Source organism: Diadema antillarum, unplaced genomic scaffold (genome assembly GCF_040938485.1).
Source record: "Diadema antillarum isolate AM-2024a unplaced genomic scaffold, OU_Dant_1.0 seq00000299_RagTag, whole genome shotgun sequence".
Taxonomy (NCBI): domain Eukaryota; kingdom Metazoa; phylum Echinodermata; class Echinoidea; order Diadematoida; family Diadematidae; genus Diadema; species Diadema antillarum.
The window spans coordinates 394,930-418,187 of record NW_027271322.1 but is presented as its reverse complement, the minus strand read 5'-3'; the positions used below and the strand labels follow the sequence as shown (position 1 = coordinate 418,187).

At 39.9% G+C, this 23,258-nt stretch overlaps 1 protein-coding gene across 1 annotated transcript in view; it reads right to left on the bottom strand.

The window, feature by feature from the left end:
• LOC139730247 (gonadotropin-releasing hormone receptor-like) overlaps positions 1-22,281 on the bottom strand; it is a 54,086-nt gene extending 31,805 nt beyond the window's left edge. Inside the window, exon 1 of the mRNA XM_071641132.1 lies at positions 21,748-22,281. Within this exon, the coding sequence (XP_071497233.1) occupies positions 21,748-22,281 (534 nt within the window). The remainder of the gene's footprint in view (positions 1-21,747) is intronic.
• Between the last annotated feature and the right edge of the window lie 977 nt (positions 22,282-23,258).

The window sequence follows — 23,258 nt, the reverse complement described above, 5'->3', positions numbered from 1 at the left end:
TGAAAGATTTGTCTCATGATATTAGATGGCTAACTTCAGTCTGTGCGTGCGCAGGCAAGTAGGGCTACTACGCCGCGATAACTCTTGTTTAGTCGTACAGTCTCTACAGAGCAGATTGTTTTTAGCGACGACAGGAAAGTCGACAACTTCACTTACGCTTCCCGACTTGCTATTTGGTTCCAATTAGCGTGAGCAAGTGGACATGAGTCATAAAATATTTCTTGTGATTTTGGTGCAATTTGGTTAAGTGAATTTTGAGATATCTACATGGATACGGAAGTACTCTAGCACTATGCCTACACCAGCGCTTGGATCGCGAAGCGGCGGCACTGTTTGTTTCTACGTGGTCAGGCCACTCTTCCGAGGTATGGGCCATGGGTCGTACTAAAACTAGATCTAAGTTAGTCCTTGGTGTTAATACGACCACAATGAGATTTATCTCGACTGCAAAAACATTGAAAATCCATAAAGCAGATACCTTACCTGCAAAATTCAGCACAGAAACAACAGGGCCTGCAGCACAAGGGCCTAGATCTAGCGGCAACCCTAGACCTTGGAGTCTGGACTTTCGTCTGGACTTTCTTCAAGTTCTGGCAGCAAGGGTAAGTATTGCATACTAAACCGTTTACTAGTACGCTGTGCCTATTATATAGCGCTGTGCACGTACAGCTGTCGACGGGCGGGCGAGTAGAATCTTCTCGGTCCTTGACTGCTCACTAGTCCTAACGTTAGTCATAGTTCTAGTCTAGCGTCTCTACTGAGTGCAGTTTTCTTCTAACTAGGCGTAAACCGTGATTGCCGTTGACTATTTTTTGGATTTAGATTTTAAGAATCACTCAGTCCTCATCTTCGTTAGATAGTTTGAACTGTGATGTCGAACCATTATCGCTCATCATCAATGCATACTAGTTAGTGCAACGTTACTTACACACAGTTTTCTATGGGCAGCACGTTCGGACATGATGCCAATTTCATTTTGCATATCTGGAATATTCCCCACAAATTTGATCTAAATAAAAAGCTTTTGAAGAGATTCCTTTTAAAAATTAATGAATATTGTTTAACATGTTTATTTCAGCTCCATATTGCAATTTTACTAAATAACAGTTTTTGCAGTACTTCGTGTGAGATTTCATCAGTAAATTGACATGTGTAGTTCATTTTGCTAAAGTTGGAGGTTAGCACCTGTGACGTATGCCAAATTGTGTGGATCGTTCCTTGGCTTGCTCGTTTTCATTTTTTTCAAAAAATCATTACAGGCTTATCCTGGGTTGTAGAATCCTCTCTTTTCAGTTGTAGGCGTCAAAAAATGTAGATTAGAATTATCAGACAAGTAGAAAATGTCAGTACAGGTTTCTTTTAAAATTTGCGTCTTTTCTGCATCCCTACACAGATGCTCTTTTCATGCTTTTGCATGATTATGTTTAGCAAGTGCCACTATAGCATAAGATAAGAACAGAACTGAAAAAAAAAAAAACTACTGATCATCCACAGATTAAACTACAGGAATAAAAAATGGAATCACCAAATTCGCTTTTATTTATTTTTTTTTTTTTGGAGGGGTTAATTTTATGTATTTGTATCCCTTGGGAACTAAAGCTGCTTACATGACTGTCAACTTTTCAGAGGAGCATCAAAGCGTACTCCTTTTTATTAAGTTGGATATGAACCGTAAGCGTTTGCAGTCAAAAGTGGAGACAAAAAAAAATCACAGTTATAACTGGCTTTAAAGCTCACAAGGCCACAATAAAAAAAATAATAAAAATGAGGAAAGAATGTGGGTGAAGCACGATCGTTTCCCCCAACGTCTCATCTTCTGAACTCTTCAAAAGACGGCATCAATGGAAATTGGCGCTCCAGTGTGTATACATGCTATTCAAACGTCACCTGCTTAATCGGCCAATGAGCGGAGCTAATAACGACACGCTGGCAAACACGACCGATGGTAAAGTTGTCAAGGTGGAGGCAAACACTGGCCTGACATCTCTACGTCACAATGGGCCGAGTAGCAGTCCATTGAGAAGTACACGTTCCAGTAATGATGTTCATCAGTTTATTGCATCATGTCCATGATCATGTCCATGATCAGCATGCAGGCCGCGCCCGTTCGGTTTGTTCAGACAGTTTAAGTTTCCTGCAGATTTGGTTACCATGGCAGATCTGTCCTCTTTCTTGTTCTATTTCTGTATTGGCCAATCTCTCTCTCTCTCTCTCTCTCTCATGTAATATGATGTATAATATAATGTAATATAACACAATATGAGATGTTACATGCTGTGCTTTGTTATGCTAGAATAGAATAGAGTAGAGAATAGAATAGAATAGAATAGAATAGAATGGAATGAATAGAATAGAATAGAATAGAATAGAATAGAATAGAATAGAACAGAATAGAACAGAATAGAATAGAATAGAATAGAATAGAATAGAATGGAAAAATAGAATAGAATATATGATAGTATCCATATATATGGTATATATATTCATATTTATACACAGCTATCATCTCATCTGTCTTTCATGTCCTATTGATCTCTCACCCTCGTCCCCACACCGAAAATTATAATGAATAATCTACATATCGCTTAAACATGAAAATCGTCACTGTTAATACATGTTCAATTAGTTATAACTGTATAATAATGTCTGACTCCGGGTCTATTACCTTTCCACCTTTTTTTTTGCGTATGTGTGTGTGTTAATGTGCCTGTTGTGTATAACTTCAGGTATGTATAATATGAGTGTGTGTGGGTGTCATAGTATACAACGTTATACTGCACATCACACCGGGCTTCAGCAAAAATTATTCACACGATATTAAGATTGGAACGATAGAAAACGCACCAGGCAATGTAATACTAATACACTAACTCGTGGTGAAAAGTTAAGTGGAATATTTAAGCAAAATAAGAGCCTGATCGCGTGATAGCTCTCAGCCTATCATTGATAAGGATACCTATCAACATTTCATGATGTGTTTGTTTGTACAAATATTCATTTTGTCTGGTCTTCATGTTGTCAACATAGCACAATACGTTCACCTTCCTATCTTTCGATTTTGTCTCTTTTCCGTCTGAAGAACATGCATTATATGCTTAGCAAGGATTTCAAGGCACAAGTTCGAAGCATCCGAGCCTCTTCTCAACTTTGAAAAAGAATCCATATTCATGGCGGCGCATTTTGTCCATTACCCTGTAACAGAATCTTGATGGTTATGCTTCATAATGATTCCGGTCTTTTTTTTTATTAGAAATGTTCTATTTTTCATCAGAATGACCATAAAAAAAAAAATCTCATTTATACCACTAGCATGGGACGACGGTGTATACAAGAAATCAAAGGAAACTTTGAGAGCATTTCCAGAGGGAGAAAAGTTACCATAATGCTTTTGAGGCTGCTGCAAAGGAAATCTAAGGCTTTTTAAGATAAGGACCTGAATCATCTTGTTACATTAGCTTAACCGGGGAGAACATAAATTACGAGAGAGGGAGGGTGTAGGGATGCATCTACATGATGGTGTATATATGGTAGTTATGTGCGCTTGTGTCCGTGCGTGAGTGTATCCAGTAGTGAGCCCTTCTGAAAAAAAAAAATGGTAGATGGATGGATGCCTTGTGGAACAAGGAATATCTCTTGGCGTCAAGTAATATCGTTTATGAACATGGCATCATCGTGTGCCAGGTGCATCAGAAACCACAAAATCCACGCTTTTTTTTTTCCAAACACCATTATTTGACAATGTCGTGGCAAATTGCCGGATAGGAATGAACGAACATTCGTCATTTTAACAGTCATCATGATGTCCTCGTGAAGTCCTACCACCCACAGGAATGACAAGGGTTAATTTGAAAGATGTTTTGAGGTTGAGGTAAACAGGAGATAACGACGAGCCTGAAAAGACACCGACTTTCTCCCTGTCTCTATTTGATAAAGTGACGAAACCTTCAGGTAAAGGGCAGATGGCTCCACAATGTTACTAATCTTCAGGAGGTGAATTCCTCTGAAGTTTGCTCTTTCTCATTTTTCAGTTGCAGTCAGTCTCAGTGAAAGCTATGGGAAAAGCACATGATGCATTCAGTTCAGTTTAGCCTGTATGAGATTCGGTTGCGAGAAAGGCAGAACTGAAATAGATCTCTGGCCCCTTAGAATAATCAAAATACAGTTACGAGACACCGAAACTGTATCTTTAGATAAGTGTAACATTGTAATCTTGAATAATTACCTCCGCCAAGGGAGGAGGTTATGTTTTCGTTACCGTTGATTTGTTTGTTAGTTAGTTAGTTAGTTAGTTAGTTAGTTAGTTTGTCCGTGTGCAAAATAACTCAAAAAGTAGTTAACGGATTTGCACGAAACTTGCAGGAAAGGTTGAGAATGACACAAGAAACAAATGATTAAATTATGGTAGTGATCAACGGCGTAGCCAGGATTTAATCTTAGGGGGGCGGTTAGTCTGCGAGGGAGCGAAGCGACCGAGCCCGAGCGAGCGGAGCGAGCGACGGGGGGGGGGAGGGTGTTGGAGGGGGGTGTCCCCCCTCCGACGGTAAGAACTGTTTGCATTTTGATGTTGTAAATGGTGCAATTTGATGCATGTTTTTGCGCGTTTTATCGACGTGAAACAGTCCCACTTGTTTATGGTAGCAGTTTATTTTGATGTAGATTATTATTGAACAATTTGCCTATAAAATGGTATAATTTAGATACACTTCTTGTATTGATTCTTTTCACTGAATATCATGAACGCGACTGAACCCGAGCGAGCGGAGCGAGCGAGGGGGTAGGGGAGGGTGTGGGAGGGGGGTTTCCCCCCTCCCGCAGTAAGAACTTTTTGCATTTTGATGTTGTAAATGGTGCAATTTGATGCATGTTTTTGCGCGTTTTATCGACGTGAAACAGTCCCACTTGTTTATGGTAGCAGTTTATTTTGATGTAGATTATTATTGAACAATTGCCTGTAAAATGGTATGATTTAGATACACTTCTTGTATTAATTCTTTTCACTTAATATCATGAACGCGACTGAACCCGAGCGAGCGGAGCGAGCGAGGGGGTAGGGGAGGGTGTGGGAGGGGGTGTCCCCCTCCCACAGTAAGAACTTTTTGCATTTTGATGTTGCAAATGGTGCAATTTGATGCATGTTTTTGCGCGTTTCATCGACGTGAAACAGTCCCACTTGTTTAAGGTAGCAGTATATGTTAGTGTAGATTATTATTGAACAATTTGCCTATAAAATGGTATAATTTATAGATACACTTCTTGTATTAATTCTTTTCACTGAATATCATGAACGCGACTGAACCCGAGCGAGCGGAGCGAGCGAGGGGGGAGGGGAGGGTGTGGGAGGGGGGTGTCCCCCCTCCCACGGTAAGAACTTTTTGCATTTGGATGTTGTAAATGGTGCAATTTGATGCATGTTTTTGCGCGTTTTATCGACGTGAAACAGTCCCACTTGTTTAAGGTAGCAGTATATTTTAGTGTAGATTATTATTGAACAATTTGCCTACAAAATGGTATATTTCAAATACACTTCTTGTATTAATTCTTTTCACTGAATATTATGAACGCGACTGAACCCGAGCGAGCGGAGCGAGCGAGGGGGAGGGGAGGGTGTGGGAGGGGGGTGTCCCCCCTCCCACGGTAAGAACTTTTTGCATTTTGATTTTGCAAATGGTACAATTTGATGCATGTTTTTGCGTGTTTCATCGACGTGAAACAGTCCCACTTGTTTAAGGTAGCAGTATATTTTAGTGTAGATTATTATTGAACAATTTGCCTATAAAATGGTATAATTTAGATACACTTGTTGTATTAATTCTCTTCACTGAATATCATGAACGCGACTGAACCCGAGCGAGCGGAGGGAGCGAGGGGGTAGGGGAGGGTGTGGGAGGGGGTTTCCCCCCTCCCACGGCGAGAACTTTTTGCATTTGGATGTTGCAAATGGTGCAATTTGATGCACGTTTTTGCGTGTTTTAACGAGTTGAAACAGTCCCACTTGTTTAAGGTTGCAGTATATTTTAGTGTAGATTATTATTGAACCATTTGCCTATAAAATGGTATAATTTAGATACACTAGTCTTCTTGTATTAGTTCTTACACTGAATATCATGAACGCTGTCTGTTCAGCAATCAAACAGAAAAAGCATGCACACGAGGGTGTAGATAGGGGCATATCCCCTCCCACACGAAGGTGATTTTGCGTTTTCAGACCTGAAATTCAGCGATCTGGTGCAAATTTTTGGTGCAATACTTTTTCATCGAAGTGTTAAAATCACGGAATTTAGCTCTTATTCCGAATGTGCACCATCTGTGCGTATGTATAAAGTCTAGTGAGGTATAGAGCTTAGGGGAAGGGGGATTCCCCTTCCCGCTCGCGGAGCTTTTGCGTTTTTAGAATTGAAATAAAGCGATCTGGGTATAGCCACAGTCTACTTCTTTGCATGGCCGGGGGGGGGGGGGGGCGAGCAGGGAGAAGGCGTGGGCGAGTGTTATCTCCACCCTTCCCTTCCGATGGAGCTTTTATCTTTTTAAAGGACAAGTTCACCTTCATAAACATAAGGATTGAGAAAATGCAACAATATTAGTAGAACACATCAGTGAAAGTTTGAGGAAAATTGGACAATCGATGCAAAAGTTATGAATTTTTAAAATTTTTGTGTTGGAACCGCTGGATGAGGAGACTACTACAGCATGTGAGTCATATGCGTACAACAGGATAAAGAAAATGTAAAGAAAATTCAACATATTTTCACTTTTTTCGCATAATAAAAGAGCACTTGACTTGTCTCTTTCTAAAAGCAGGGGGAATAATATTACCTTTAACATATGTCGGTAACGAGTCAAGGGAATATGTACTTTTTTCAAAAGATGGAATTTTGTGAAATTCTCTTTATATTTTCCTTATATTGTTGTACGCATGTGACATCTAAGTTATTCATACACTGCAGTAGTCTTCTCATCCAGCGGTTACTACACAAAAACTTCAAAAATTCATAACTTTTGAACGGGTTGTCCGATTTTCCTCAAACTTTCAATGACGTGTTCTCCTAATATTGCTACATTCTCTCAATCCTTATGTTTATGAGGGTGAACTTGTCCTTTAAGGTTGAAATTGAGATATCTCGTATACGCATATTTGATGGAATCAACATTTGAGAAATCACACAAAAAAAAATTGATTTTGGGGGGGGGGCTGAGGGAGGAAAGGGTCGATATAAAAGGGGAAATTCCCCTTAAGATACATGAGGGAACCTTCAGTTTTCGGAATATAAGTGATAAGTCTTGTGCACTCAGAATTATTCAGAATTTTTTGTAGATCTAAAAGTACTTGGCTAGGGAAAGAGGCACAGAGGGGGAGGGTTTGTGAGGGGATACCCCCTCCCAAGCACGAGAGATTTTGCATATTTTGAATTGAAATTCAACGATCTGGTGCACACTTTGAGTGAAATATTAAAAAAAATATATATCTTATTTGATGAAAGGTTGCAAAGAGACCCGCTTCATGTGCATGCATACAGTATACACGCATTTTTTTTTTCCGCCTCCCAAATCCCCGGTCCAAATCTTAGGGGGGGGGTGGGGGGGGGGGGGCGACCGCCCCCATCGCCCCCCCCCCCCCCCCTGGCTACGCCAGTGGTAGTGATCCGAGAATTTTGGGGGAATTTATGAAGGATTTATTATATTTTGGCAGGTATAAAGGGTCAGTGAACTTGGGAGTTCAGGCTGCGCGTATTTGAGGTTTTCATGCGCGACGAAAGATGATTCATTTTTTGTACACCTTTTGTACATCAACCAAAAATATTTACAAAACTTTGATTAATTTCTTCTTTGAACTAACAAAGGCAAATATGTATGCTCTTCTTTCAGTTCAAAGTAAACAAAATTGAGGTAAAGAAACATTTTAGTAATTGATTCCTCGATTTCGAAGTAAGTTTTGTCTGGACAATGATGACTTACCAAAAATGTGTTATAATTTCACAGGATAAATAGGAGTGAAGCATCTCTCAAAATATTTATCATCTCAACATTTACACAGAGCACGTCCTTCTTCTTCTTCTTCTTCTTCTTCTTCTTCTTTCTTCTTCTTCTTCTTCTTCTTCTTTCTTCAGCTTCTTCTTCTTCTTCTTCTTCTTCTTCTTCTTCTTCTTCTTCTTCTCCCTCCTCCTCCTCCTTCTCTTCCCCTTCCTCATCCCTACTCCTTCTTCTACGTGTAGTCTCCTTTACTGAATTATGTGAAGTGGTTTGTGGGGAGCACGGATACCCAGCCGCTTCATCGGCAGGAGAACCAGACCCCTTTGGAAAGATGCTATACCAGGCGTGGAGTAAGATTTTTAAGATGCGTTCCGAAGATGAATATGATGATGATAATGATGAAAGGAAGAGAGGGAGAGGAAGAGAGAGATGTAGAGAGAGAGATTTCTTTGTCTTCTGTTTGACTAGCGACTGTCCGTGGAGATTCTTTGCATAGGGAGGATATAACCTCGATTGTAAAGCATTGGCATTTCATAACAGTATGTCTTCATCTTTTTCTGCTGGTCAATGGTTCCAATACAAAACACTTGTTTGACAGGTGTATATATGCATGGCAAACGTTTTAAGTAGCTGTGCTTATAGCAGGAAGAGAGATTTGTTGCGATATAATGACACAATTCCCCGGTGAAATTAGCAGATACCATCGGTTAAGACGGTAACAATAACCGCTGCTGTAACTTATCTGAGTTTGTTTTTTTTTCAACGGTATGAAAGCGCTTGCCATTCGAGGTACAAATATTACTGCTGACAATACAAGAACGCCCCTTAGCGAGCTTAAAAGGTCGTTTATTGTTGGGTTTTTTTCTTTAAGGTCACCCGCTGCATACTCAACCATGTAGTTGTTGTTGGGTTTTGTTTTGTTTTGTTCTGTTTCGTTTAGTGGTTTGTTTGCGTGTTGTTGTTGTTGTTGTTTTTTTTTTTTTTGTTTTTTTTTTTTTTTTGGGGGGGGGGGTCTTACTCGAATTTGCACATTTAATTTCGTACTATACTATACATGTATAATTATACCGACAAATGCTACCCGTGCAGTTATTTCTGCGAAGATTTTTTTTTTAAATTCAAATCACTCTTTTACACACATCAACTATATTAAAGAAGTTAAACATTTCATTTTTTACGATACTAGTATAACATGGTTGTCATAGCTACAATTATCATTTCCTCGCGAAACCATATGAGATAACTGTTTATAGTAATGATGACGATGTTACAGAAAAAGGTTAGTTTGTTAGTTAGTAACGCTGAAATATAAATGTATAAATTGTCATCATTTTTCTTTGATGACTTTAATCTCACTCCCTCTCTAAAGAGATTTACAGATAACAAGAAGGCCAGAGGAACAGATATAGAAAGCTAGATAATTTAATTATATAAATGAAAACCCACAATATAGACTTACAAAGATACAGACAGGTACTCAGGCAGACTGATAACATCTTAGATCGAAATAACGCAAATAAGATGTATTCGTATGGATTCTTTTTCTTTTTCTTCTCTCAAAATATTCAAATTTGCTTCACGAAACTTGTTATGAGACTTATTATTAAACGACAGAATAAGAGCAAACCGAAGAGAGAGAGAGAGAAAAGGAGGGAGAGAGATTCTCAGTCAGAAGGAGAGAAAATGCCAGAGAAAGAGTGAAAAAACAAATAGGCATTAAGGGCGAAGTAATGCATAAGATATGATGTAGGTGACTATGAATTTTGATCGAATTTTTGCTCACCTGCAACAAACCTGCTGGGAGATGTAATCCTCTTTTGCAATCCCTTTCAATCTCCCGTAATTTCTTTTCTGGATGATTCTTTTTTTCTTCTTTTTTCTTTTTTGGTATGCGAAGGGAAAGTGTCAGAATATTGCACTCGAACTTCCCTGGAAGGTTGACCTAAATGAAAACATACATTTGATGTACTGACGTTCAAACAGCCTTATGATTGTACTATTTTTAGACCGATGTGGCTGCGAGATTTCTCTCTGCAATGAAATGAATCTCAAGTTGACGGTGTTACTAGCCTATATGTTTCCACAACGTGTGGTGAGAACGCATTCTATGTATTAGAGAATGCTACATTGCATCACTAAGTACAACCCCGTGGAAAATAGAGCGCTATTGATTGGTTTTGAAATGGGCAACTTTAACTGTCACGTTACGCTACAAGCTCAGTGTCCTCTCGAGTGCTCTAATTCTATTCGATTCAATTCTAATTACGCTTTATAGGTATTGCACAGTGTAAGAAAATAAACTAGGCAAGTGGTTTAATTTTCCCTTCGCGATAGATTCCCCCCTCATTTTCCTTCTTCGCTACGGACAGAATGAGAGGACAAGAATTATTATAGTCTGTATGGTCAGACCTTGTTTTTCTTTTTTCGATTCCAATGTTATTAGCGTGCTCATCGAGAGGTAGGCCTACTCTCAGTGGTAGACTACAGGCGCCCAAGAGATGGGGAAGCGACTAAGGGGGCTCATGAAGGATCTCTCGCACGACTCAAACAAAGAGCTATGACAGAATCAGAACGAAGGACCAGTACAGAAAGACAGGAAAGACAGATGCAGAGTTATAAACAAATATCGATGTTGAAAAAATAGGTTATCTGCCGCTTATCGTTGCTTATTGGCTCGGTGAATCTATTTCCTTCTTTCACACGACTTCCACCCCACCCTCCCTCCCCTCCCCGACTCAATCCGAATCATTCGCAGGGTGAGACATTGATTGGATGGCAAACTCCCAATTCAAGGGTCAAGGCTCCAACATCAACTCTTTCAATACGCTCTTCCTGTTTCTTTTAGCCTCAAAGAGTTGCAAAGGGTTGCAAAGGGTCAAACATTATCCCTTGTTTATAATGCGCCTGTCCGCCTGTTTTTGTAGAAGACCATTCTCCAGTAATTTTTACACTCAGTGATGACTGCCTCCTGAACCTCATTGCAAGTGAAAGAGGTCTCGGTCTGTTAGTATTCACTTGAAAATAGTGCTGAGAGCTGCACATGATGTTATTCTTAGAAAGCACAGTATTTTCGAAGACGATAGGAATTAATGTTGTTTACTGAAAAATACTGTATATCTTATTTTTATGTTTCTGTGTATTTACATTGCTCAATTCAATCACCTATGTGTATCTATTTATGTACTGTTATCGATTTATTTCACTGCACTTGTTATTCTTTGTCTTTGTACTTTTTGAAGTTTGCAGTCAAATTGCATCTGATTGAATGCAGAAATATAAAGCAAGCAAACAAGCAAACAAAATGTTCTGTATTGTTTTGCTCTGACAAACATTTCGGAAAATTTTACAAATACATTTGTACAAAGGGTGACGATTCATTACAAATATTTGCCATATCACAATAAGTTTCTGTGTTCGCAGCCTATTTGCGACCTTTCATAGAACTACACTAAAGTGGTTTCTGTATCCGATAAGTCTGCTGGTCTCACGGACATTCCAGGGAAGGACAGTTGACAGCAAAACAACAAAACTTTAGTCGACTTTCCGAATCTAGAAAAAAAAAGTGGTTCTTCGAAACATAACTCCTGTCAGGGATAAACATCATCTTAATCATGTGGAAGTAAGAAACAAAATCTCCTCGTCCGACTTTAAGGTTAAAGAAACCCACCCAATTGAAGAGAAGTTGTGAGTTGTTGCAGATACTCTTTTCGACATTGTATCAAAACCTTTTTTGTTTTCTTCTTTTCTGCGGTGTTGTAACTTAATCCATCGACAGTAAAGGACTTGACGACCTGAATAAATATACAGTATGTTTGTCAATGGTTACTTCTTGCACTATTTCTGGTATTATCTTTCAAAAACCAGAGTAGAAAGATACTGTTGAAATCGCAAGTGGGCGTGCCCAAGTGGCCGAAAAAGGGGGAGTGAAGATGATATCGAAGGTAAGAAAGGAGCTTGTTTTGTACTGCATCGTTTCTTGTTTTGTTGGATTGTTGTTGTTTTTTCTTACCGATCAGTGTTTTATTGTGACGTAAACGTCCGCGAATGTTCGTAGAGGGCGATGTGGTCTTAAAAGTAACGCGCAACCGATTAAAAAAAAATAAAGAAATAAAAACAACCGCACACACATCGCTCAGTCAGTTATACCTTTAGACCCATTGCAGAATCCGTACAGTCCTTGACCTCCAATAAAGCTAGTTAGCAACGCTTGTGATGCACTACTACCTACACCACAAAATAACTGAGTGTAGTTCTTGCAGAAGAAGCAAAATAAGGTAAGGTTGTCTCATAATATTATCTACAGGTAAACTATGCAGAGTCTACGACATCCAAATGTATTACTTGGTGTTTACGTGGGGGGGGGGGGGGGTGGGCACGATATTGCTAAACCTTCTTACACGGGTCAGGCGCAGGGGACGCCAAACTTCTGCCTATGATGGATAGACATTTCTCAATCTGCGTTCATCTTGATTTCCTTCGGACAAACAAAGCCAAGGTTTGAACGCGGTACCATCTCATTCGCATACGATCTCAACGTAATAGCAAAATATCGAGTCTCGCTGTGAGACCGTGATAAAGGGAATAAAATGCGACCCATGACTTCGATTGCATTCACCTTCTCAACACTCAAGCCATGGGGGATCTTTGCATTACTGCTGTTTTAAAACTCAGCAAACGAAGCCTTCGTTAAGCCGTGAATTTAGGCTGAAACCAGCCTAAGAAAGAAAAGGCATTCTCTCTGCGATCTGCCTTTGGTAAAGTTGGCTTTACCCGACGGCAGCATTATTCTTTTCTCCTCCTATATTATAAGCCTTTTGTCCTTGCTTGTGGTGCTTGAAATATGGTAATTGAAGATTCTCATGCATATATTTTTCTTCTCCGTCTTCATATTGTGATGGTCTTTGTGATTAGGGTCTCTACCTTTCGGCCCAATGTCCTTCTACCTTGATAGGAATATGCGAAGTAGGTGGATGTAAATTACGGCTTGATCAAGAATGGATTCGAGGAAGAGGGAAAGATGTCTATGGCTATTTAATAAGTCTGCCAGACGACGCAGGCCTACGTGCACTTGCTTCTACTCATGTATGTATGAATGATTAAAAAAACATGTATAGCAGAATACTTAGGGGGCGGAGAAGAAACACAGGTTAGCACCACACTCCCCATTGAGAAACAACCAGCAGTGTAACAACTGAAATCGCTTTGAGAATCAGATGTGAGCACATCATCCTAGCTGTGAGTGTAACATGTACAGGTGCAAGAAATAAGAATGGTCCTCTGCACTCTACAACCTCGATACAGCAGTATGTATGCAGGACTGTATGCAAAATAAATAGATGGAAGTCTATATCTATGTATATATATATATATATATATATATATATATATATATATACATATATGCATGTATATATATACATATATATGTATATATATATTTAATATCTTTATACCAAATATATGGTAAAGATGTATTGGTAGAAAGAAAAAAAAGAGCGATAGATAGATAGACCGATACATGCATACATACATAGATGGATAGATGAATATATAGATAAGCAGTGACAGATTAAATCCCTGTCTAAATCAGATGTGAACACATTATTCTGGGTGTACATAAATTATGATATTTACAGGTGCAAGGAATTTATCATCTGTACTCTACAACTCCGCGGCGGCAGCATCATGTAGGCTTAGGGAAAATGAGTACGAGTAGCTAAAAGCAGATTGACAGATAGATAGAAAGAGAGCGAGAGATAGCTAGTAACATATAGACACTATTTTGAAGCTTCTGTATAATGGTTTAAATCATGCAAAATGTTACGGTTACGTCGTTATCAACCATCACACTTAAACATGACAAACGTATTCAAACAGAGGAAATTGTCGGATCTGTCCATTAAATTAAAGAGAAACGGCCTTGGAGAAAGCCAGAATTCTGGGGGAAAAAAGTGCTCTAACCCTCAGCACGATTATAAACAGACAACGAGGAAAGGCCTCTACGAATTACATCCATTTACATGCTAGGCGTTAGTTGATGCGCCTCTCTAAAACGGTGACATTTATCATCCCCGGCCGGCAGGAGTCCTATATAGTGGACGGTTCAGTGAGGGATCAACTCGTTTGCCTGGTTATGATCTAAGATGGGCCCCCGTCTCATTTTTGAGGCAATGTTTATTTCGATAGGACTGCGACAAATGAGTGACGACAGGAGTGAAAAAGTAGCAAAAATAAAGGGTGAAAGCGAATGGTCGTTCAAGGAGCTAAAGTGGAAATTTGTGCCCGCACCGATGGCGACTAGGACGAGTGACAATGCGTCGAGACGTCATCGCCCGACAATGTTTGCGCACTTCTCTTGTTTCAAAAACAATAGGATTGATGGTGTCTGATAAAAAAAAAATGGACGTGTCAACATGGGTTGTTCCCTTTCACAAAATGGTGATAGATGGTTTACCCCCTGGGTCAAAGCATTATTCGACATACAAAGCGTGCTATTTCCAATATGAATTTGACGCCGTTTCGAGAATTTGTATCCGTGACTCTGGTCAAGACGATTATTCTTTCAAATTTTCAAAGGGAGTGCAACAAATAATGTTCATAAAAGTTATGAAATATAATCTCCCTGTTGATTTACAAACAGAGTACATGTTAGCAAGAGATTATTAAGCAGAGTGGTAAAGATATGTGATATGAGTTTCTTCAATTTGTCTCCATCTGTGCAAATTAAATTTGTGAGATCGCAACTCCTGTTCTACGTGTTTCTCCAACATGTTTGCTAAAATGTAGATTAACAGTTGGGATCCGACAAATTTCATTTGTACAGACAGAAACAAATTGAAGAAGAAAACTAATGTTCCACAGAACGTGTTCAGGTATCGCAATTTGAAAGAAAATTCTAACTTTATTTTATTATCCAGCAGTTATCTATTATTTTAATGTAATACGTAGAAAGAATGTGTGATCCGAATTTGAGCTATCTATTAAAGGGCTAAAATGCAGCTTCACACTCTCCTACCCTCCCCTCCTCCAAAAAGATAATGGCGACGAATACTTGACCCCGTACTGTTGAAAAACATAATTTTAGGTCTATCGCCACATTATACCGAGTGAAGTAAAAGGTTAAGAGCAACTTCTGCAAAATTTATTTACTCGGCATCTTGAGAGATTGTATACTGGTTGATCACAAGCAGAATGAGGCACTACAGAAGAACCCACTGATGCACCCCAAGGGATGCAATACAAATTCACTGAACCCTGCTATAACTATCTCTTGTTACGCTATGTATTCGCTGAATTTCGCGACCTGTCAATCTTCGTATTGCTCGACTATTCTAAGCCTGATATACTGATGATATTTATATTGGGGATCTCATCTGTGTTATTGACCCTAATGTGACAACGAACGTGGGTGTTTGCCTATTATCAATGCAGGAGCTCACTTGCATTATATCGTGCCAGTCAGTTCCCTTATGTATATAAACCCTACCTTGCGCTGCTGATAGAGTCTCCGTAAAACTAACTTTATCCGACAATTCACGCAGGCTGTCTTTCACACATGCTGCAAAATGTACAAGTTTGCCAATACACTGTAATGGTTACCTGCACAAAAGGTTTATGTCACGTGGTAGCATATCCATGGGCGCCTAAATGAGTTTGCCTGAGATAAAGCTTTGTTTGGTGAAGACAAACATTCGGCAAAATGTTGAGCAAGGGTTTCGAAATGAGCGATGATAGTGAACGTTACGGTTTGAAATATTTGTATTGCTCTAATTGACACACGCATCATGTATCTGCTCATGGGAGTGATTTTTGATAGCATAATTTAGGAGGAAAAATTCTGGAGTTAGTGTCATCCTGATGAGAAAGCGGACAAATATTAAGCAAATTGAGTCGTTTTCTTGTCCTGAAACTCTTCTAGAATGGCTGAAAATGAGCTTGTTACTGTCAGTATAATCTATAGAGCTCTGCTGTGACCATGTGACCGTGACGTCATTCGTAGGAAATACGTCACGGTACTACTTCCTTCCTTTTCTATATTCACCCTCGAACATGCTGCAAACCCTTCGTGTTATTTTCCAAAACTATTCATAACAAATGACATGTCGTACCACGCAAGTCGTTAATCATTCCTCCCATTCCGGCCGGTTTGCAAAGGCAAGGATGATAAAAGGATATTGGGAGAAATGAATAACGGCAGGTTTACATCATTGAAAGACCTTTCAATTATCAAAAATACCTTCGCCTGGAGATGATTAATGCCATTACAATCGCCGGCATGACGCTGTACCCATTCATGTGGGAAAAGCTATTTCTCTATCGCTTTTATTTTCACCTTTACAGGTGTTTACAGGTTCTGTTTTCTCTACCACCTGAAATATTCTTCCGATGGCCTTGATATGACACTTCCTACCTTCCAGAATGTTCTGCTTATCTACTGGTCATGAATCAAGTATTGTCAGCTTCTAGGATGCCTTTTTTTACAGTGAACATATTTCGATATTTTCATAATATTTCTCCGCAATGCGTGCGGTTGCAGCATGTTCACCGGTACTCACGTATGATTCGTCTACAAACCAACCCCAACTGTCGAGTCCTATTTTGGCTTTCAGAGGACACCAAAAATTCACTTAAACACTTTCATGATAATTATGGTCAGTCAATCTAGGCCTAGAAAGGATATATTCCAGTCTGTTGATATCAGCATGTTACTGTAAATTGTTTATTTGCTCCTCATAACACAAATTATCCGACTAAGGTCACATATTACATCCATTGTTAATTCTTATCCCCCATCAAACACATACACACACAAAACAAACAAACAAACACACACACACACACACACACACACACACACACGCACACTCACATCTTCACTTTCTTAGTACCACAAACGCTCATATCTCTACATCAACATTAATCAGTGTTCGGCACTGGCCCTGTTTAGGCAATATGAAGTTCCAATAATCTCCTCTTGCAACGCCCACACCCACGTGCACTTGGCGAAGGAGTGACAAATCTCATTTCTGTCGAGTAGACATATCAGATTGGAGCTCGTTTGCTCCCCTCTCTCTTTCCCTTCTTCGCCCCAACTCTCTTCCAGTCCTCCAGTATCTGACAAGTCAGTGATCTGGCGATATTGACTTTATATCCCCAACAAGCAAAAGCCGGTAAGAAACTTCTAATTATCGCTATGGCGAGAGGGGCCTTATACGAGATATTGGTTAATACATCATCGCTTCAGAGCAACATAAAGACAAGTCAGTTCGACAGGTGCGTTATAATATATCATATTGCCGATTTTGAAGTATATATCTCCTGGAAGGGTTAACATTTTTTTTTACGTTTAAACTGCAAGCTATATCATTATGCAGTCAGAGTGATCGACGAAAGATTGAGGAGTGAGATTGTAACCAAGACACCATCTTCAGAATCATCATCTCCACCCGTTGCTGTAATCGACAATTCCACGCAGTGACTAATTTCAGGTTCCGTTTTGTCTTTCTTTCCCAGTTGTCGTTGTTGTAGTTGTTGTCTACAAACTAGTCCGTGTTACTACTCAGCATGTTTGATAGTGTCCGTCATTGGGAAATACTTTCTTGCGACAGTGAAAAAAAAAGAAACCCACTCTTGCATTTAATCACCAGTGATCTGGTTTGATTAGAATTTTACGGAGTACTGTCGACCTTGTTATTTCATGCTAAAAGTCATTCGAATAGTGCCCTTAGACACTTGTATGCATGAGGCAAATGTGTGGTATCAGAGTCAAATATGTCTACATGAAATTCGTTATATTGTACTTTTACTGGAATAAACTTGACTTGGCGGGATATGCGATATTATGACAGTAGTGTTGGCAATCATGAACGTTATACAAACTATTGGCTTACGCTCCCAGTTACTAAGGATAGCCTCTTCATCGTTGATATTGTTCTCTATGAACCAGAAGGCCGTAATAATCCCCAACATCACCCTGTACCAATGTATTCCTATCACAATATTGACTGATGAAATGTGGCATGTAGACGGGTAGATCACGTGCGCGAGTTTCATGTACGAATGATGGAGGATAATGAATTCGAAGTGAAATATTACTATTTTCCCATTTTTCTACAAAAATATATACGATCACTTTCTCCTGGGTAACAGAAAATAAGGTGAGCAAAACATCGTAAAAATGTAAAGAGTATATACAATGATTGTGAAATCTTATAGTAACTATGCATTGTCATGAGAACTGAAGTGATCATAGTGAAGTAAACAATACGCAAAGTGCGAAAAATGAAGGGACCCACTGAAAAGACAAAGTTTGTAAAATGTGGGCCCCTATGGAAAAGAACATCAATAGAAATCACAGGAATAAAAAAAGGAATGACATTCAAGCGTCCATAAGCTCTTTACCAGCCCCCAATCCCCAACCCACCCCCCACCCCCCCCCCCCCCCCAAAAAAAGAAAAGAAAAGAGGGAAGAGAGGGTATGCTCCATTGAAGTACAAGAAGAGTTAAAAGAAGTGAGCCCAGCCCTGTATTGGAGGGACTTTATGAAGAGTTCTTACCAAGAATCAAATGATTTGCAAGTAAAAATGAATAAGCCATTACCAGAGAAGGTATAAAAGAATTCTTCACGTTGTGTTTGAACTTTCACCTTCAATTTAAAGAAAAAAAAAAGTTGATTCAACACAAGGACGTTATTCAAACATTATACAATATTAATCTATCTCCATACATGTTGATTAACACAGGCAGTTACAAATACGTCGTATATCACATAAAATTGCATTGTATTGTCAATAGGCCTCAAATCTCTGGAGTACGTCTGGCATATCTGGAGGACTCTTTTTGTTACTGTTTTATTCCAAGTGGTGGAGAACGCATTACAAAGAGATAATGTGGCATGGAGAAGTCGCCGCCAGGGAATTATCATTAAAGCAAAACTACACATTCCCTATCAAGATTTTATTTCTTGTTCGTTTGTTCGTTTGTCTTCTAACATTGTCTAATGCCTCATTTTATTGAACCCGTGTAAAACCTTATTCATAAATGAAAGCACAATCTTACAAAGAAGTCGAGTGAACATAATAGCTGACAAAAAAAGTACCTGACAGTCCCCTCACTCCAATTGCGGAAGTACGTCATACCTAAAAAGCCAAACAAAAGACCCATCATGTGCCAAAAAGGAAAGACAAAAAGCGCAAGGATTATTTCATAAGATCCCTGTTTGCTCTCGCCTGGAGAGGGAATACGACACACAACGGACGAACGGAGATGCGCAGATATGTCGAGTGTTACGTGTCTTTTAAGTGTATCAAGAGAGCCCCCAAATCTCGCTGGGAAGCAATGGAAAGGGGTAGAAGAAGAAACTATGAAATGTCATCCAATGCCAGAGAGAAAAGAAACGCTCTTCGACGTAAGTGTCTAAAACTCTTACTCCAGCCTTTCCTTTCACGGTGGGAGTGGGACAAACACAAGCTTGAGCTTGAGGCGTCGCGGTCCCGTGCCGCTCTATCTTATCGCTCACTCACCAGCTTGCCGGGATGGTGTAAAGGATAGCTATCCAGTTCGACAATATCTCTCCTTCAAATTTACTTAACTGCCTTAAACTTTGTTTGTGTTTCGTTCTTTTTTTCTCTCCATCCACTCTTTTTTCACTCTCTGCAAAAAATTTTCCGCTTATTCGTCAAGAGCCGACTCTCAAAAGAGGAACGAAATTTTGGGAGCAAAAAAAAAAAAAAAAAAATACAGTAGAGATATGCCCGTTTCATATTCCCCTATCGGCTTTCCGTCATCAGCCTTGCGAATGAATAGGTAAAACTTATATTCCCAGTGTTGCTTCGCGTACCTGTGTAACAGTACCTTTCTTCCTCTTCCCTCACAGATCAAGTGTGGATAACGCGTTTTGTTGTTGTTGTTGTTGTTGTTATTATTATTTTTGTTGTTGTGCTTGTTGTTTCTTTGTATACAGGAAGTGAAAGCAGGTTGAAACTGAACTTTAATCAATTGAGTCAACACGTGGATACTAACTCTCACACTAACTTTGCCAGCTGGTTGGTGTAATGGATTGCTGACAGTCAATACTTTGGCATTGATTTGTTTGTTGTTGTTGTTGTGTTTGTTTGTTTGTTTGTTTTTTTTTTCAGGCATGCTTTATTCAGCGAGAGAGCATACCTTCCAAAATACATTGTGCCTGTAAAGTTAAAAAGAATATATATTGTCTTGTGGTTGTCGAGGCTGAATCAAAATGCGTCACTTATCTTGAGTAGATATTAAAACATTCTAGATTCATTAGTTAAGCTTTATGAAATGTATTGATCCCCCCCCCCCCTAGCGTAAATGAGATCCACGAACATCGAAAGCAAACCAGTCTTAGGAAAACAATTAATTTCTGCACACTGATGCTCTACAGCTTTGAATTTTCACCTGAAAGCTGTTAAATATATTGTGAGTACTTTCAAAGGAATAGGGCGATTATGTTCCAGACACCGCGTACTACGACAAAAGAAAAAAGTGGGTTAAAACTTTCCTGACGTGCACTTGTTTGAACAGATGACTTAGTTCAACAGGAATTTATTTGATAATTAATGGACGCTATGACGCTGTAATGCAATTGAGCCTTACGATTTAAATAATTTGCCCCGCAGCCGTCGTCAAATGGCAAAGTCGAGAAGTTAACGGTGATATCAATGAGGGAGCAATTCGTGAGATGAAATTCGATGAGGCGCGAAGAAAAATGTATGAATGCATTTTTTTTTTTGCAGAGAAACATTACGCCAGTGGGAATGCGGCCCAGTTTGGTAACGAAGTTAAGAAGGAAACAACGTCCGAGTCCTTCCTATCAGCTTTAAGCGACATTGGTATTGCTTAATGAGATGAATCAACTCATTCCTTCCTATAAAGGGTAATTTTGCGCAGAAATTAAAGTCCCATCATCAAATTGGCCACTCTGAATATTACTGTGTATCCCACATTTGGAGAAACATTACATGAATGTGTTTACATTCATCGAAACAGTAAGAAATCAATGAAAATATCAGAAAATTTGCCGTTTTGTGACATAAACATTAACTTTTATCGCCCTGAATGTTGTTGCCTATTTATATATCGGCTAGCGATTCAGATGCTATTGAAAATTTTGCTGCAATGGTATAAGATTGAGATAGGAATCAGAAGAAAAAAAAAGTTTTTTTATTCTATGCCTTATTGAGCACAAACAATGATTTAAAATCATTATAAGCATTAAGCGACACTTTGTAGTCTCTTGGACTCGCCATTCAGCTTGATGGCAAATATCAGTGGAAAAAATAATTGTACTTAAAGATCAACCAACGATGCACAATGGCACACGGACAAGCTAAAATCTGTTCGCTATTCCCCAAGAACTTTTTCTTTATTCACAACGCAAGAATTACAAGGTTCGCTAATGACGCGCCTGTGATAAACCAACAAAAAGAGGAAAAGGGTGAGCCAGTAAGTAGGCGGCTGAAAGATTAACTGTAGTCACTTTCATTCCTGATCAAAATTCTAGTACGGGAACTAATTTTTTTTTCCTCCTGACACCCCCTGGATGATGGACAAATCAAAAATATAAAATTCATGAAAGAAATAGCACAGGACTTAGACAGATCAAATACTAATACATCTATGAATAATCATCCTCTCTCGAAAAAAAAAAAAAACACGTTCCAAAAGCAAATACAAAAACAAAATACTATCTCATACTTTTCATCAGCCCTTCCACTCAACAGACTCCTTTACACGTAAGCAAAACAGACGTAAACTCACCTGTGGAATGCTGAAAAAGGCGGCGAACACGTAAGACATGATGATCATAATCTTGGCCTTCCGAGGTCGCTGGGTCTTGGCCAGGGGGTAGAAGACGGCCATGCAGTGGTCAAGACTTATATCCACAGTGAGAAAAGACGAGAGGAAGAGACCAAAGCTGGAGAAGAACTTGACCAGCTTACAGAGGAAGTCACCACCGTACCACTGGATGACCGCGTACCAGATGGCGTGCGGGAGCATGTGGGTGTACGTGACGAGGAGATCGGAGATGGCTAGATGCAGCACCAGCAGCGTTACCGTCGACTTTCGACGACGTCGGAGACGACAGGTGATGACGACGGTGGCGACGTTGCCTATGGTCGAGACGACGATCATGACGCACAGGGCCAAAACTTTGCCGAGGCTGAGGCCATCGACCGTCGGAATGAAGTGCATTAAAGAGTCGTTCATCGAGGGAGACGTGGACCAACCCTCTCCGCTCTCAGTCCTCTCCGGGTGCGACGTCGACAAGGAGGCGTCGAAAACGTTTGCCATAATGTCCAGCAGTAAAGGGTGTAAGTCCCTTCAGCAGGAGTTGAAGATGCAGCTAGTATCCTGGATATAAAGTGAGTATAGCTGAGGGAGGGTAGATAAAACCAAAGATGTCAGCTTAATGTCCGTATGTATAAAGGGAACCGATTTCCGCGAAAGACAAGGAACGGCCCAAACGATGTTAATCGTACTTACGCGTTCACTTAGGACGCCGGGAAAATTATTCTGTGTTTGAAACCGCGAGGCTCGTTAGCATGTAGAGCAAAACCAAGGGAAACAAACCACACCCTGCACACGCGTCATGTTGTCTTGCTGCGGTGAGAATTATTAAATACCTGTTATTTCAGCAAGTGTGCCGCACACGACAGGCTTCTTTCGCTGAAGAAGGAAACTAGGAGAGTGGATCAAGAACAGGCCAAATCACAACTTTCAATGCCGAATTAGACGTGTGGCAAAGCAATAAAAAACGAAACCATGCAGAAATAGAGGAACAAGCAAACTCGTGTAACTATTATGATGTGTACAACCAGAAATTTAGGATTCACCTTCAATATCTTGCTTCCAAGTCGTCTGCTAGAGTAACAAGATGCTTCTTTCCCGAGTCATTGCTACAAGATGACAATACACTCAACTTTCAGAGACACACGCTCGTTAAATGGAGATCAGGAGAGAAGTTACGTGCGGTTCACATTCTCGATAAGATGCAAAATGTGCCGACGGTAAGAATCCTCGCGATAGGTGACTTCCAGAGTGAGTATAAGTGATAAAGACTCCGTTACGTCATCCGTCGCTCCGCGCAAGGCGAATGGAGGACTGGGAGCAGCGCACACACGCACACGTCGCCACACCGCGACCGCGCTTTAACGTAGAATGATCGTCTCTTCTTAACACAGCCCCGGATCCCCTTTACAAGTTGTAAGAGAAGTTCGCGCGCACATCCGTCCTGGACTGAACGGAGAAAAGGCGAGAGCGAGCAGGCG